We start from the raw sequence: 16,980 nt of genomic DNA on the forward strand, positions 1-16,980 counted from the left end.
CGATAAAGTACACCCGGTTCAGAGCATAAACCTCTCAGGGCAACACGAGCCTTTTTTTACATTTGATAACTCCCTTCAATCGGCTCAAACTTTTTCCCCTTTTTTATCCTTTGTCGGTGCCAGGACGTGCAACGCACACACAGGGCGGAAGTGCACGTCGTATAAAGGAAGCGTCTGCAGTGCAGTATCTCCCTCTTTTTCGACGGGCGTTGGGTTTTCGGGGCGGCGATGTGTATGTTGCACAAAGGAAAAGCGCATAATGCAATGCAGACGCGGCGGCCAGTGGTGAATGATTCCGCTCATTGATGGTTTAATTTATCGTCTTTAAAACCGTTCTAAATGAACACACAATTTCTTGGGAAAACACTTACCGGTATAATTTTGTTTTCCGCTTTTCATGAGCGACTGAATACGCGATAATTGTATTCTGCTTGCCGCGTTGCCGATTCGTTCACGGATAATTCAACAATAAAATAAACACAAGAACCATCATATTTTATCAACCATTCTATAAACAACGATTGAATGATTTTTTACACCTCACGACACTCCACAAAAAAACTAAACACAATACGCTCAAGCACTTACTTTTGCCCCCTGTTAGTTCTTTAGAACCTCCAAAATAAAAGTCGTTTGTTTTTTTTTATTATCTAACAGCTGTTTGCCTGCTCGGTAACTTCGCTCACGGTAGAAGTGATTAACGGTACGAGCAGGAAAGCAGTTCGTCGTACTGCCAAACACGTCAAACTCGACGGCAGCGCACTGTTCGCACGTGAGAGCTACGAGCACTACGATGACACGAACTCGACTAGCGTAGACGTGCGGTTCGAAGCAGACCGCAACCGTTGGTTCTCTCCCGTCCCTCTCTAACCAGCGCTCTTTCCTTCCCTGTTTTACCAGAGAGCAGAGCAGGTCGATCCAACACAGCGTTGCTTTCTCAGCTTGCGATACCGGCGAACAGCCCTCTCGCTCATCCACAGGTAAAATAATCAGGGCATTTCTTTTCCGCTCACCTTTCGACGCAACTTCCTTGCATTTGCCGGCAACAACAACCAGCTAGTGTTGAGTTATATGATTCTTTTCGAGGAGCGACTCGGAATCGAGTTCGAGCGGTTGGTGCAAGTGCATTAAACCGACCGAACGAATGATAAAAATGGCGTAGGGATGGTTAATAAAAATAATAAATGTAAAGTAAGCAGCTACCTTTAAGGTTATTTTGACACACATACGTTGCCTATAAGCCCGTCCGTTTGCCATATGTTGAGCTACCTGGTTAATTGTGAATGAATATTTAGCCTGTTATAGGCGAATTAAATTGACAAAATGCGGTACTTTGCGAGCGAACCTAAATAAATGATTCTACTCTTTCCACCTTTTGAGCTTAGCGGGTTCTTCTTGAATCGGAACCTTCTGAATTTACTTCCAGTACCTCTTTCTTCCCACCGAAATTATTGCACAAATAGGAATCGACAGCTCCAATCCGATTAACTCATCACTACGGCAGACTTACGCAATCAGAGGATTTGTTTCAGAACGAAAAAATTGTCCTGGAAATGTCAACGAACAACCAACATATGGATCATAAGCATACCCGGCAAGAACTGGCAAAAATCTATAAATTGGTCCATGATTTTGATTTACCCATTTTTTCCGAAAGATCTATACGCAGCAAATAGCATGAAAGATATGTCTACAAGTGTGTTTTCTAACATATCCTTACTTCATCCCAGAGTTAATCTAATTCTTGAGTTTAACTAGTCTATGCATCTTTTTTCTCAAAGACTCGTTTGTAGTTATTTCCATTATTTTAATTTTTTAACACATTAAAAGTTTCTATGAATTGCCGGCAGAACGGAAAGCAGTGCAATTAAATCGTATCTTCAAGATTGATTATTTTGTGTTTTGTTCAAGTTTGCTTTACTAAACAATCTTTTCCAAAGTAAATTATTTTGTTTTTTCTATTAGTTTTTAGTTTCTACCAGTTTTTAAGGTACATTGTTTTATGAACGAAATCACTTTTCAGACGCTTGTCAAAATTGGGTAAAATGAAAATGGTCAACATTAATGTGATTTCTGGTTAACAAATATCACAATAACTTTAACATTCTCTTATCAATGAGCTCACTTGGTTGAAATTCGCAAGAAAGTTAACAAAAACTGTAGCCACATTGTACCGAACTCCATCATACGGAGCAGACGGGTAAACAACATTCGGGAAGCAAATGATTGATTGCCCAAACAACATAAAAAACCGGTGCCGCCCGGCGGAAGCGAATGATGAACGGAAAAAGGAACGCTGAGACAGCTCAAAAAGAACGAATCGGAAGTTTCTTTCGCGTCCCCACATCGTTCATCCACAATCCCTCCTCCTCCTCGGGCCAAGAGATCGACTCGCGGTGGAAAACGCGTTCCTTTACCAGCGGTCCATAAGACTCCATGATGAATCATCACCGCCCGGGTGCTCCTTTAACTTCCCCCCCTTCACACGGCCGGTTGTCTTTCCTTTCGGCAATTTTACTACTCTTCCATTCATCAGAATCTCTCGTACCGCATCACGCACGCTCGCTGGATCCTGTACAAGGCTCTCTTTCTGGCCACACATCTCTGTCTCGCACCAAATAATAGGTCAGTCACACGGCAGCGGCGGCTACACTGCGGTTCGTATTAAATTTACAGTGAAGAAGAAAAACAACACGCACGCTCGCTCTTGCGCTACCAACAACGGCGCATCATTCTTGCCAGCGGCCAACACGTCGGCAGCCAATTGATCGAGTCCAAGTGTCATTTGCTTCCACGTTGGGTGTGAAAAATAAAACGGGGCGTCAAGTCGGTATCCCCCTTTCCGGATGGATAAATAAAAAAAGGGCCAGAATAAGCTGGCCAGGTTGTTTGTTGTGCATTCTAAAACATAAACAAGTTAGAATTCAACAATAAACAAAAGCGTTGAAAAAAGAAAATACTTTCCATCCTTTTCGTAGTGGGCAGTTAACCCGATGTAAACAAATGACAAGAGGTACTCTCATTTCGCCTTTTTCTACATAAGTGATGGTTTCCTTATTTCGGAAAAAGTTTCCTGAACGTTAAACAATAGTTTCCCGTCAAATAGAACAACATAAAGCGGCTTTCGATGAACGAACATTGAGAAGAATTGAGTTAAAAAGTAGAGCTTCAAATTAAAAATTACTTACTCTGCATTGAACCGCGTAATTGTAAACAGCAACTATCCACCTGCACCGTTACCAACAGCAACAAAACTCACAACCAATCGGAAGTGGCTGCCCGGAGATGAGAATTCTCGAATGCACAAAATGTTACGTTGCCGAAGCAAACCCACGCGCGTTTACACCGGCGTTACGATCTGTAATCTCTTATCAGCCCCGTCATCACCATCATCATTTTTGCTTTTTTCCTCCTTCTCGTTCGTTCCCCTTGCGTTAATACGGATTTTCGTTCTCGTTTGCCCGCACCAGTGACCCCTCGAGCGGACCACGATGGTGCGAAGTACGCACACTCCGTAGCACTTGGCCGTGGCAGGCGATAAAACGCAATGCAGCGGGTGAAAAGAAGGCAACGACGGCGAAGCGAGCCGCGAGGAGAAAAGCCAAACAATTACTCTCGCCCATTCTGCCGTGGAGTGATGAAAAATAACACAAAGGAACGGACGAAAACGACCACGAACTAGTAAGGCACCATACTGCAACCACTGGAAAATTATTGTGCTCTGCTTCTTCTTCGACACACGGTTCCAAGCCTAACATCGACAACACGCCGGTGATTTTATGTTCACACCGGCTAAGCAATACCGCCCCGCTGGGGGCTTCGGCTTGAAAGAGAAGACCAGTTTTTACTTCACTTTTTGCACAATTTTCACGTTCTACTGCAGAGGGGCGGGGAGCTCTGGACTGATTTCCGATCAATCGAAACTGAATGTGTTTGCAATCCTAGACGGCGAAGATCCTTTCAACCAACACAGTCATCGGTAGCAAAATGTGCGTTTTCCTCTCGAAAAAAAACTAGAAATTCGAACTTCGTAGGGGGTGTCGTAATTACATTCACCCAAAATTAAACACACTTCTATGCACTCTTATCGAACAGAAAAAAATCTAATCTAGATACGAAAACGGCTACTATATTCACCACACTGAGGAGGAATCGTCGAAGCAAAAGGACATTTTGCTTAGTATCCTTTTTGTGCTGAATTAGACATTCTGCTCAACGCGACGGACAAAGGACGGATTAGCCTTTTTCGCACACACCTTTGGGCAACCGCTATAGAAACACTTACTGCTAATTTGATTGCTGTTAAATGAGTATAGCGGAATATATTTTCCTTTTTAACGACGGTCTCGACGTTCACTTCCCTTCAGGACGGTGGAAAATTCTGCACTAGAGATTCTGCCGGTGGCAGATTCGGGATTCGGAAGATCCGAAGATTCGATCCCTAGACGAATTCCAAAGATTCGGATCCCATTTGACGGCTTCTAAAGATTCGAATCCCATCTGACAGATTCTAAAGATTTGGCCCGAAAACAACGAATTTCGGGCGTTTCCAGACAGATAGCCGGGAAGTCTTGGTTCACCGGCATTACGAGTGTGAGTCCTAACTACTATCCTTTCACCCAAATACGTTCGTTCCGCGATAAAGTCCCCGCCGGGAAAGTGCGGAAAAACATCAAAAGGACTTGCTTCACTGTTTCAGTGACCCACGATGGATTCAATTTGAATAATAACGCTGTCATAATTGTTTTTGAAACATAATAAATGCTACTCTTCTAGGAATAACCTCGGGTAAATCAGTTAGTCTGCATATTCCCAAAAAGGACTAGATTGTTCGTGTTGTTTGAATACAATTAGAATAATAATGTCAACTATACTGATATTATTATGTAAATCATTCATTGAAATTAAACACATCATATGAAAAATCGGCGTTAGATGAGCATGTATGACATGACGGATTGGGATTCGGATTCGAAGATCCGGATCTCAGAATGGATTTGAATCGAAAGATTTGAATCCCTGTAGGGATTCAGTTTCCCCATCGCTACTCTTGGATAGTCTTGCTTGAAACATCAAGCGCGTTGCAAACTGAGTTTTTCAAACCAACTTGTAATCGTTTGAAGAGCAAAAACCCGAACCTAACCCTCTTGAATGGTGTAAACGGGACAGCTGGCAGGTCCTAAAATCGAAGTTTGTTTGTTATTGCGCGATGGCGTAGTCATAATCGAGCAACTTTTCCGCGACAAATATCTCTAGTTTAGTGAATGAAACGTGCTCCGTTGTTGTACATATCAGTGTTCTTGTTAAACCGTGAAGTATTGCGAATTGCTAAAAGTATCGTACCTCCGTGGCGTCTATAAGAAAATTGCGGAGCAAAGATGCAAGGAAAGCGTTAGTCTTGAGGAGGAATAAAGTGCTGGGAGCAGCGAGGGGTGGTAATGTGGTGACCCCTTTTCAAATATCGAAGCGCGAACGCTAAGCGCCATCTAGGATCCTCATAAATTTAAGGTATCGGAAGGACACTAAACGCTGGACCAGCACATGCATCTGATTTATTGAGGATTGGGATGAATGGATATTACTCGTATTAATGCACAATAAATGTAAATAGATAGAATTCAAAATCTATCCAAGCAAAGTCGGTCTTTTTCATTTCCTCTTTTCTCTCGACAGTGGTATTTAAACTCCCAGCATCAAAATGACCCACAACTTTCATGCACCATGTCAACAAGGCTCCCAACCCGCCGAAATGTGGAGCCAGTATTTCGCATAATATCCCAACTGTTTGCCGGTCAATTAAATTCATCAAATTCGCAAACGTCAACCGACACAATGTGTGATTTTTATCGCGTTCCAGCAGACAATGTCGACGGGGCAAAAGACCAGAGGAAGCACAGTCGTCTTCCGGTGCGAAGAGTAGGACGCCGCAAACTCAGAGGCGCGGAAGGAAGTGAAACAATAACTCACATCGGAACAGTTGTAGGACGTAGTAAAAGTGTTGATGATCTTACCTCTGTGGACGACATTGAGGGCGGTGATGGCAGGCGATTGCCTGAAACCTTCACAACCACTGCCGGGGGACCAGAACTGGAAAAGTTACTGCGCTCCAAAGACGAGCAGATAGCCAAGCTAGTTGAGAAGTTGAGCACCGTTTTCGAATGCAACAATCAATTTGCGGTTGAGCACGAAAAACTTCAGAAGGACTACCAGCAGGCCATGCAAAGTTTGCACACTTTGGAGACGATCAAGGCAAAGAGCTGCGACCAGTGCGCCTCGTTCGAGACCGAACGGGACCAGCTAGCGAAGGAGAACGGCGACCTGCGGAACGATGTAAAGATGATGAAAATTCTAGTGTACCGGTTGAACGTACAGATCGAACGTTACCAGGACGCGATCCGCGAGGGAACCACTGCCAAAAATGCCATCCCTAGGTTGGACTTTGTGGACAGCACGTACGGTGGCGCCAAGGACAATCTCAACTGGGGACCAGTCAACTCGCATACCCTCGGACCACTTCTGAATGCCTACGAGGAAACGATCACCGAAAAGTCCGACTTGGTGCAGCAGTACGAATCGGAGCTGGTTGGCTTCACCGGGAAGTTGAAGAAAGTGTTGGAAGAAAACGAATCACTCCAGCAGGAAATGGAGACGATGCGGGCGGCCCAGACGGGATGGACGTCGGAGCGGACGCGGCTGCAGGCGCAAGTCGACGTGCTGCGGAGTAAAGCGGACGTGCAGGGGAAGCGAGCGGATCTTGCAAAGGAAAAGCTGGTTGAAGTACTCAAATGTTACGAACAAAAAGGTAACGCGCAAAGAATAACCAATTATTAACCACTTACTTTTGTTTGAGGCCATGGGACGAAGCAAAAGAGTAACCGGATTTTTCTGCATTCGGAAAGACTGTTAAGATGCAACTGACTTTGTTCGACGATTGGCAATTCCAGTGTGTGCTTAGATGAACCGATTTTGCCCCCATCACATTGAACTAACCGAACCTATTCTCGCCTACTTATGGCAAATTATCTTGTATCTACAACAGTACAAGCACAAAGCCTCGACATACAGCGGCTGCAGGAAGCCTATTCCAGAAGCAAAGGAGAGCTAGCGACTCTACGAAACCTTAACCACAACCCGGAGCTGGTAGCCAACAGTTTAAAAGAATGTCAACAGTATGTCCACACTTGACGACGACAGCCGTATAAAATCTATAAGTGATGCAATGAACATGTTTTGTGTTTCCTCTGGCAGACTTCTGGAGCAACTTCGAGTACAGCGCAGTAATGAACAAACCCGGACGACGGAGGAAGCAGAAACAATCAAACAGGATCTCACACAAAAATCGGCCGAATTGGAACAACTGCGGGAGGACTATCAGCAGCAGCTCAAGATATTTGAGCGTCAAAAGGAAATTAACGAGTAAGTAGCCCCGGGATATCGTTTTTACAACGTACGCTTCATATCCATAAAACCGTGTTTTGTTCCGCAGAATTCTCATGGGCAAGAACGCTGCGCTCAAATGTACGCTCGAGCGTACGAGACAATCGAAGGAGATACTGAAGCAGCGGTTAAAAACCATGATCAGCTGTGGTAAGGGTTCCGAGCAGCGCAAAGACCAACTGCAGGAGAGCTGGCAAACGATTCGGGCGCTACAGGCGCAGCTGCAGCAGCGTGACGGTCAGCTTCGATCCCTCCAGCAACGCTACCAGACGGAAGTCGAACAACTGGAGCGCCGTTTGCGGCAGCGGGAAGACACGTTGCGCAAGATATTGGCCGAAAAGGCCCAATTTCATCGGCAGGCGTAGCCGAACCGTCCATCAAACGTTATCTAGTCTAATTCAAACGTATCTGATAATAAACAAAATCGTATCTTAGTTAATATTACAGTTTGAGTTCGTTTCTCTAGTTAAATTGGCCATCAATTCGCTCCCAATAGTTTGTTCGCCGATGTCAAAAAAAAAACATGTCGGCACGTTAAATTTTTGTTTGCATTTTGCTCACGGCTAATTATTTATTTTCATTCCTATATAATGACTTCTGTTTATTTCAAATATTACTTATTTTTCAAACAACTCTTTTCGCTCCCTCTTAGGTTAATTCTACACTAATCACGAAATCAATTCAATGTATACGAGAATTTATAAATACAATCTGTATGTTCTTTTGCTCTTTCTACTGGGCAAAGCACGAAGATGCGCGTAGGGAAATCCTTACCCATCGGAAGGATTTGTGCCTAAAACATAGAGAGAGTAGCGCAAATTGATCTTCCGGAAATGGTATGACGGATGGTGACGGATTGGCGGTCGATTGCCTGCAACAGTTTGATGAGACCATTGTCGGCAAAAAAAAAATTCATTGTGGCAAAAAAATTCACTGTACAGAGGGTTTTTACTGAATTTTTATATGAGTGAGTTAAACGAATATGTTACATTTTCTCTCGCTCATTTAAAAAACTACCCCTGTGAGAAGTTCATCTATTTGCAATACGGCATTATTAACATTGTTTATCTCTCTACGTTTGTTCTTTTTTGGGGTGGTTCGTTGTAGTATTGCATTATTTTACGTTGAAAGTATAACTTTAAACTTTTTTTTTGTTTTTGTTTTGTAAGAATAATCGTAATGGAAAATTAATCCGCGAAAAAGAACATTCTAAAAAGCTATGTGTAGCAAATGATTAAATCACAAAACCAATTCAAAGTATAAAAAGTAAATTGTGAGAGGAATAAAAATTCTCTCAAAAAAATAAACAAGTTACAGACCAAACATAAATTGGTCCTTCACGGTATTGCATCAATAAATTCAAAATAAATTACATTAATGTTATAGTTCCATCTGAACTAAAACAATGTACAGTATGAAGAAGAGAATAATCCACAGCACTCAATCGGAACTAGCTGGCCAATTCTCTAAGAAAAAAAAATAATAATTATTATAACAAGTCACAGGCCAACAATAAATTGGTACATTACTGTATTGCGCCAATAAATTCAAAATCAATTACATTAATGTTATAGTTCCATCTGAACTAAAACAATATACAATATGAATAAAAGAAAAACCCGCAGCACTCAATCGGAACTAGCGGGGCAATCAAAACCGTCCTCTCTACGAAACCATACCATGTCCAAGCTCGGTGAGCAACATATACTAGCGGCTCCGACGTCCTACTACTGGCAAGCATGCATCGTCGTTCGAATGTCGGTCGTCGCCCGCTTTCAATACCGTCAGTCGATCGGAAGGGGGTTTGCCGCATCCACAACCGCAGCCGTAGCAGCGATGGCTTCCTTGCTATCTGGCAGGCCGATGGACAGCTTTTCTGGATCCTGAATGGACATGTTCTGCAAAGGAGATCGGAGAGGATTTATTAGTTCTGTGAAAAAACCAACATGCCCTAAGAGTTGTTATTCTCATCACTGCTACCTACCTTCACGGAATCTCCGATCTTGTCGATCGACTCCTGCCCGTCTGCACTGCCACCTCCAGTTCCTCCCGCGTCACCACCCATTTCGGATGCTGCCCCGGCCGGTCCCGTCGTGTCGTTACCGAGGGGCTGCGCTCCAGATGCTCCACCCGTCGTGGACGATGGTGCGAGCGCCGGCGAGGGACTTTTCCGCGAGGGTGGTTGATACGGTGGACGCTGCACGAACATGTTGTCCAGAATGTGATCGATGTTTTCACCGCTATCCTTCTGTAGCACGCACGGTGTGCTGTCCATCTGGGGTTCCACCACAAGTTTATCATCACCGCTCGCTCCCGCTCCTACAACACCGCCCACACCGGCACCGGGTTTGGTGTTGGCACTAGCACCACCGGTCGGCGTCTGCTTGTTCGTCGTGCTGACGTTGGAGGAAGACGATGGTGCTACAGGCTTTCGATCGGGCGGGGCCAAGATGGGAATGGCCGCCGTAGGCCTCCGTCCGGTCGGGAGTGGCCTCGGTGCTTGCGTTTGTGTTTGCGGGGCGTAGTACGTGATGCCGCCGGCCGGTTGATAGAGTGCGGTCGGTGGCGGTTGCACCACCCCATCGACGGCTGGCCCCCCAACCGTTGGTGGGGGTGGCGGTGGGCCGGCGGTCACTGTCTGCGGAACGCCGACGCCGGCTGGTGCGTACCCGGTGGGGAAACCGGCGTACGCATTGGCAGGATACTGGCCGGGGCTGACGCCCGGTGGGGCCACCTGCGCACTGGTCGGTGGTGGTGGCGGCCCCAGTGCCGGAACGAATCCGGACACGACACCGGCTGGTCCGGACGGGCCAGCCTGGGGTCCGTTCGGTGGAACGGCGGTGGATTGCGGTGGCGGCAAGTAGGCACTGGGAGCCGGTGGACCCTGCATGTACGCCGTTGCCGCTTGTGCTAGTTGCGGCGGAGGTCCTTGCGTGGCGTACGGAGGTGGCGGAGCGTACTGCGGCTGCTGTTGGGGCGGTGAGGCCACCTGTGCGGTTGGCTGTTGACCTGGGGGCCCAGCCGTAACGTACTCCGCCCCGCCAGTCGCCTGCGGAGGAGGAGCACCGGTTGGTCCACTGGTGTAGTAAACGGCTGTCGCCGTCTGGTGGTACTGTACGGCGGCCGGGTTCTGACCCTGGGCTACCGGGCCACCCTGCGGGGGTCCCTGAGGAGGTTCCGCTTGAGCCTTCGCCACGTGATATTCGGCCGCCTGAAGAGTCATCGGGAGACCACCGGGTGCAGAAGTTGGCTGCTGCTGCTGTTGCTGTTGGTAGACTTGTTTTTGCTTAGTCTGTTGGGCATGCTGCTGCCGTAGCAAGTGCATCTGCTGCTGTTGCATTAAATGCTGCTGATGATCGAGCTGCTGTTGTTGCTGCTGCTGCTGCTGTTGTTGCTGTTGTTGCACCGCTACCATCGAAACATTTGTGGCCGGATCGATCGCGGAGCGCTGTCGCTGACTCGAGTATCGTTTGGTGGTTCGCGGAACGGATGCTTCCGTCTGTAGCATCTGCTGGTGCTGCAGTTGATTCACCACCTGCTGCTGCTGCTGCTGCTGTTGCTGGGCGGCTTGCATTGCGTGGCTGGGAAGTACACCTTGCTGGGGAGCGCCGTATACTTGGGACGCGCTCGGGCCCTGCTGTTGATACTGCATCTGCAGCGCCATCGTTTGGGGCGGTGGTTGTGGCTGGCCACCGGCCCCCGGAGGTGCCGTCGTTTGCGCCACGATCGCTCGGGGTGAGATTTGAGATCGCTGGTTCATCGCCGGTACGCCACTGTTCGGGCCACCCGGCGGAAGCAGCTGATGGCTCGACAGATCCTTCACCGTCCCTTGCATCCTCGCGGTGTGCGCATCGAGTGCGTTCGTAGACCCACCGGCGTACACGCCACCACCACCACCACCACTGTACTTCGAATGATCTTCCTCCAGGTAACCCTGGGAGGATGGTTTCATCTGCTGGGACGGATGCTTTTGGGTAGATTGCTGCTGCTGTTGCTGCTGCTGCTGCTGCATTTGCCCTATGGAAGGAACAACATGGTGCCCATAGTGTTGTGGTCCCTGCGGCGAAAGACCGGGTCCGCCCGCATTCGGAACCGATCCAAGCGATGCGGAGGTAGTAACTAGGTTCGTTGTACGATCCCTGCTGCTCTGATGCTGCCCGGCTTCGGTGAGGTGAACACGTTCGCCACCACCACCAGCAGCACCTCCGTTGTTTACGTTCGTACGTTCGTGCGCTTGCGATGGTCCGTGATTGTTCATCTTGTTACTATTGCTGCTACCCGAGAGGGCACCGGCACTGCTGCTGTGCATCATTGGAGCGGCTGCTGCACCTCCTTGTGGCCCTACCGGCAAACCCTGGCCCTGGCCGGCACCAACTTGCAACGGTCCTGCTGCACCCGGTCCATCCATCGACTTATTTCGGGACTGATTTTTGAACTGCAACGAGGTGATCACCTTGTAGTCCTTTTCCTTGCTGTTTCGGCCCGCTCCCGGTCCGGTGGTGCTGGCGCCTAGTTTGTTCTCCTTGTTACTGTGGTAGCCGTTACGGGGGCCACGATCATCGCCACGGCCAACTCGATCATCGTTGCGATAACGTTGCGAGTCACCACCACTACCGTAATCCGATCGATCCCAATCGATTGGACGATCTTCACCTCGATCCCGTTCGCGTTCCCGGTCCGGTGCACCCCAATCACCCGAGCGAACTCGGTCCGAGCGGCCCGAACGGCGGACGTCAGACGATTTCGCCCGCGGGCCACCAATTTGATCCGCTCCGGCAGGTTGCCTGCCCGGACCAGCGCCCTTCTGACCACCGCTACGCACGCGACCACTAGCACCGCGCCCGGTTGCGAACTTGCCGTTCGGTGTGGCCGACGCCAGCTCGGGGAATTCTTCCGGCCGCGGAAGTTTCTTGTGCCTCTGGTGCTCCACATTGGACGACTTCTGGTACGCATCTTCGTCCTCCCAGTTGCGCGTGTAACGGTTCGGTCCGCGCGCGTACCGGCGTTTCCGGCGCGCCTTCGGTGGCCCGTCCTCGCTGCGGATGTCGTACCCGTAAGCGGAAACGAGTTCCGCGCGCGATTTCGGCGCCTGCTCGCTCTCGTCGAAGCGATCGTGCGTCCACCGGTCAGCCGACGCTTGCCACTTTTTCATTCCCTTCGCACCACCGCCACCTCCGCTGCCCTTTTCAGAGCCCCGCCGTTCCCCACCGTATCCCCCGAGGGCACTGGTATCTCGACCGGCACCGCCACCACCACCTCCAGCACCACCGGAGCCACCGCCGCCACCACCACCACCGCTGCCACCGCCGTGTGAATCACCTCCCGGGCCGTCACCCAGTTCGTCGTCCCGCTTCGAACGTAACACCGACTCATCCCCGTCCAACCCCGACCCATCCAGGTCGTCCTCGGCCGTCCGATCGTCATGCTCGTAGAAGGTCCCCTTCTTCGGGATGTACTGCGGGTTGCTGCGATCCTCGTCGTCGTCCACCTTGCGCCGGTTTTCGGCATCCTGCTCCTGCCCATCGCCACTCTGTCGTTCGTAGTCCAGCACCTCGACCACATCCTCTTCGTCCTCCTCCTCGTCCTCTTCCTCAGATCCATCATCCTCGTCGTCATCCTCCGATCCATCGTCCTCATCCTCTTCCTCTTCGCCGCCGCTCTCTTCGTCTTCGTAATCATCTTCGTCCTCTTCACCGCCGTCCGACGGAGAATCTGAGGCCGTGTCATACTCCGACTCGACCGTCGCCAATCCACTCTGTTGCGATGTGTCTTCTTGATTTGCTTCCTTTGTGTTCTAGCGTGGAAAAGAAAGTATCAATTAGATAGCTATTCAAAGTTCAACGAATCAATGCACAACAAAACAAACCGCTATATTCCACGAGTTTGTCTTAGGAACCCATCCAGAAGAATACGGGAATTCGTAAAGTAGTGTGAGGGTTTACTCAGCGAAAAACATGAATTTCTTGCAGCCAACGCAAAAAAAATATTCCAAATTTTAACAGATCCATTTGGTTTCTTCCCTTTTATATAAAAAACGACTTCTGAACTCTCAAAATTGTTATCAAAACGAAGGTTATCGAGAGTAAAATTTTGAGCTAAATGCCTAGATAGTAGAGTACTAATTATTTAATGAGAGCTATTTATCAATATTCGAGATTTATCGAATATCTGCAATTCCAACTCCAGATGGACCATGTCAAGAAATTTAGTTAAAAGTGCCTCCAACTCAAAATAAAAGTTGGTTTGTTTCAATCATTTTTCAACCTATATTTCAATTTGAAATATTTTATTTTCACACTTTTGATCAGGCGTATTTTACTTAATTCTGTTTTCTCCGTGAAATTTGCATAAGATGTATGAGTCACGCATATGAATATATTTTATTATTGCATTTTCACCCCACTTGCCACATTTTCCCCTACATGATTTTGTGCAAAATTTAAAGTAAAAAAAGTGAAACATTAAGTGAAAAATTAAGTCGCGTTATTTTTTATGGATTTTCGATGTGAGAAATTTAAGTAAATTATTTTCCCTCTTCAATACAACTTCAATTTTAATTTTATATCAAATCGAAGCAAATTATTGCCGTACACTAAAATCGACTTTCTCATTCTTCCAATTGAACCTTCCCAAATGGACTTTCTAATAAAAAATAATGCTCATAAAGCCTCCAAAGGTTTTCAGGAAAGTTAGGCAAAAGAAAATCAATACCATTGCATTTAGGAAAAACCATAAATCGTCTTTAAAGCCGACTACCAAGGTAAATAAATGAGGCATCCGAAATTGCCGTACGGTAGTGCGCTTCTCGCTGACCCTGACCGGCTGTCTTGCGCTGCTGTTGTCGTTCTCCCGGAATGTGCATTCGTTAGCGCCGGCGCATCAGCAGACGATCGTGGACCAGGCGAAGTATAAAACGCACGCAACCGTAGATTGCGGGTCGGGTTAGCCATGCGAACGAAGCTCGGTGGGTGATTTTGTGTGTTGGTGGATAGACGATTTCACCGCACACCTTGGCCCCTAATCGTTAGCAACTTCCAATCACGGGTGTATCTTCTTGCCCATCAGTACCGAATGCACATCCGCTCGTGACCAGTCAGCCGGGCCTTTCACCGCCTGGGATGTGTTGCTTTTGCTTTCCTCCTTTCTCGGAAGCTTTCCACCAAAAGTCGAACATCGATCTTCCGCCAAACGGCGCACCACGAATTCGAATGCAACAAAGCGAGCTAGGCGTGTACGTGCTCGCGCAGAAGGCTACCTACACACGCACTTTCATGCGAGATGAAAGGAGAAATTTGTGATTTTTTTTTTTTTTGCCAATCTTCGATTCGAATCGAATTAATTGCCAGTCAACAACAGCTGCGACCAACCACCGACGGTAGAAGCTATTCTCTTCGCTTTCCATCGTTTTCCCTCCCGTTGGATTTTTCATTGGACCAAAATCCCTCGCCCGGCCGCTGAGTTGGTTGTTCGGAAGCATTTGTTTCGACCGACGTTGCAAATAAATCTCAACGCTTGCCGGCCGATTGTAGAGCCGGCTTTTCGTTTCCGTTTCCATTCGTCTTCCACTGCACCGTGTGCGGTAAAAGTTGCCGGCGCTAGAAAACGGTGGATGTTTACCTAACCGGAACCGTGCACAGAAAAAAAAGAAAAGAAAATCACCACTAAAAACCCGGTGAACCGCGAGGATGCATTGAGCCCGTGGCCACCCGTGGGGAGAGGAAAGAAAGAAAATGAAACCCGCAATGCTGTAGGCATGACTAAACGATTGCAATTTACTTGAAATCGAAGCAGGTTGAGCGCATGGCCAACGTGACGGAAGATCACACATCGTCTGTGATTTACTCGCGATAGAAAGAGGTTATGGACAAAGCTAACAGGTGCACGAGAAGCAGAGTTTTAGCGATTGCAAGACACCTGCGCGGAGGGGGATGCAGGCTAGATAACCCAATCACATGCAAAGAACGGCGATTAGATATTGCACACATGGAGGGCGCCTACGGGAAAGGTCAAGTTTGTTTATGCTATTGTGCAACCTGTGCTGACGGTTGTTGTTGGCGTTGCTATCAGTAACCACTGTTTGAATCCGTCGGGTTACGCCGTACATTTCGCGCAGAACACTTACTTCAGCCGAGTTGTCGGTAAAATCGTCCGATTCCGATAGCTTCTGTTGAGTTGGCGGTGCCGCGGCTGACGATGGCGGCGTCGGTGACGATGGCGACGTCGTCTGCTCTTGCTGCGGAACTATCGCCGATGTCGGCGGTACGGTGATCGCTGCTGCTGGTTCGACTGCTACTGCTCCTGCTGCCATTGCTGCTGTATCTACGTTTGCTACTTTCTCCGCCATTCTGTTGAACTGATTTTTTTTGCAATTGGTTCGGCCCTGCGGGCTACTACGCGCTACAAAGAAACAAGATTACTCCCGTTTCTAACACCCTCCCCGCGGACGGTCCGGTCCTCTTCTTGCGGTCGTGTCCGCTCCAGATCCTTTGACAGCAGCACAAACACCCGTCCGCAGTGGTGTGCGCGTGTGTGTTTTTGTTCGATAATCCTGTGTTTCGAGACTGATTTCACCGTCCCCTTCCCGTCCCTACCGCAGCGCAGTTGAGAATCTTTAAAGGGTCACTTTCTACGCACTGATTTTCACTCCGAAAACTGGCCCTTCCGACATTCGTGCGAGATCTGGCACACTCGAACTGCGCGTCGTAGGCACGCTGGTACGGCGGGGTGTCGGTGGGGAAAACAATTCCACGGCGGTTGCGATGATATGAGGTCGCCGTTTTACACCACCAACCCCGGGTGTGGTAGACCACGGACACGCGATTACTTTTCGTCGAACGCGTGGAAACTGCTGCTGGCCAGGATCGACCTGTCCACCGACGTACGGTGTTGTACCTGCCGATTTTGGTAGTTTTCGGCTCGCTGTGCGTCCGAAGGAAAATCCACTGTTGGAGGTAGGAGAAAATCACGACTACACGGGCGATACGTCCGACACAAGGGTCGCACGCAAGATACCTACATTTCCAGGCATCGTCATGTAGCTCGATTTGGCTTTTCACGCTTTGACATTTGCTTGCCATAGCCAACTGACATTTCTGTCACAAAAAAGGCTAAAAAGTGGCCCTATATAAATAAACCTTGATATCATGTTCCAAAACTTGACGTTTGCTACTGCATCCACTGTTCGAATCGTCGGTTATAAAAAAAAAAACGCCGTGTAATAAAATAATATTTGCACTGAAATACACTAAAAGGCATCGTTTGAAGTTCGCGAACACCCATTTAACGTGCTCGCGAGCTTCAAACGATGCCTTTTAGTGTAATTGGAACAATGTTTGTACCATTATGAAATAATTAAGATTTTTTTAACAATACAAAAGATTTCTGAAACTATACATCACAATGCACCCCGAATTTGCTTCCGTTTTATAAAAATAAAAGAAACACACAATAAAGAGCATCCCCTTTTTCTTTTCATTTGCTCTAGTAAAGTACATAACTCCTTTATCAATTCACTGCGATGTTTTATTCAAACGAACACAAACT

The 16,980-nt window shown here is 47.8% G+C and overlaps 2 protein-coding genes across 2 annotated transcripts; one reads left to right on the forward strand and one right to left on the reverse strand.

The window, feature by feature from the left end:
* Positions 1-5,251: 5,251 nt before the first annotated feature.
* Positions 5,252-7,866, forward strand: LOC131272686 (protein Cep89 homolog). The gene is made up of 5 exons (XM_058274514.1): positions 5,252-5,584; positions 5,674-6,802; positions 7,040-7,169; positions 7,249-7,416; positions 7,487-7,866. The coding sequence occupies exons 2-5, from the start codon at positions 5,722-5,724 to the stop codon at positions 7,800-7,802; spliced, it is 1,695 nt and encodes a 564-aa protein (XP_058130497.1). The 5' UTR covers positions 5,252-5,584; positions 5,674-5,721; the 3' UTR covers positions 7,803-7,866.
* A 722-nt stretch (positions 7,867-8,588) lies between these two features.
* On the reverse strand, positions 8,589-16,413 carry LOC131272634 (neurogenic protein mastermind-like). Its single transcript, XM_058274448.1, has 3 exons — positions 15,560-16,413; positions 9,422-13,231; positions 8,589-9,335 (listed from the first exon to the last, which is right to left on the reverse strand). Exons 1-3 carry the CDS (start codon positions 15,779-15,781, stop codon positions 9,222-9,224), a joined length of 4,146 nt encoding a protein of 1,381 aa, XP_058130431.1. The 5' UTR covers positions 15,782-16,413; the 3' UTR covers positions 8,589-9,221.
* Between the last annotated feature and the right edge of the window lie 567 nt (positions 16,414-16,980).

Source organism: Anopheles coustani, chromosome 3 (assembly GCF_943734705.1).
Source record: "Anopheles coustani chromosome 3, idAnoCousDA_361_x.2, whole genome shotgun sequence".
Classification (NCBI taxonomy): domain Eukaryota; kingdom Metazoa; phylum Arthropoda; class Insecta; order Diptera; family Culicidae; genus Anopheles; species Anopheles coustani.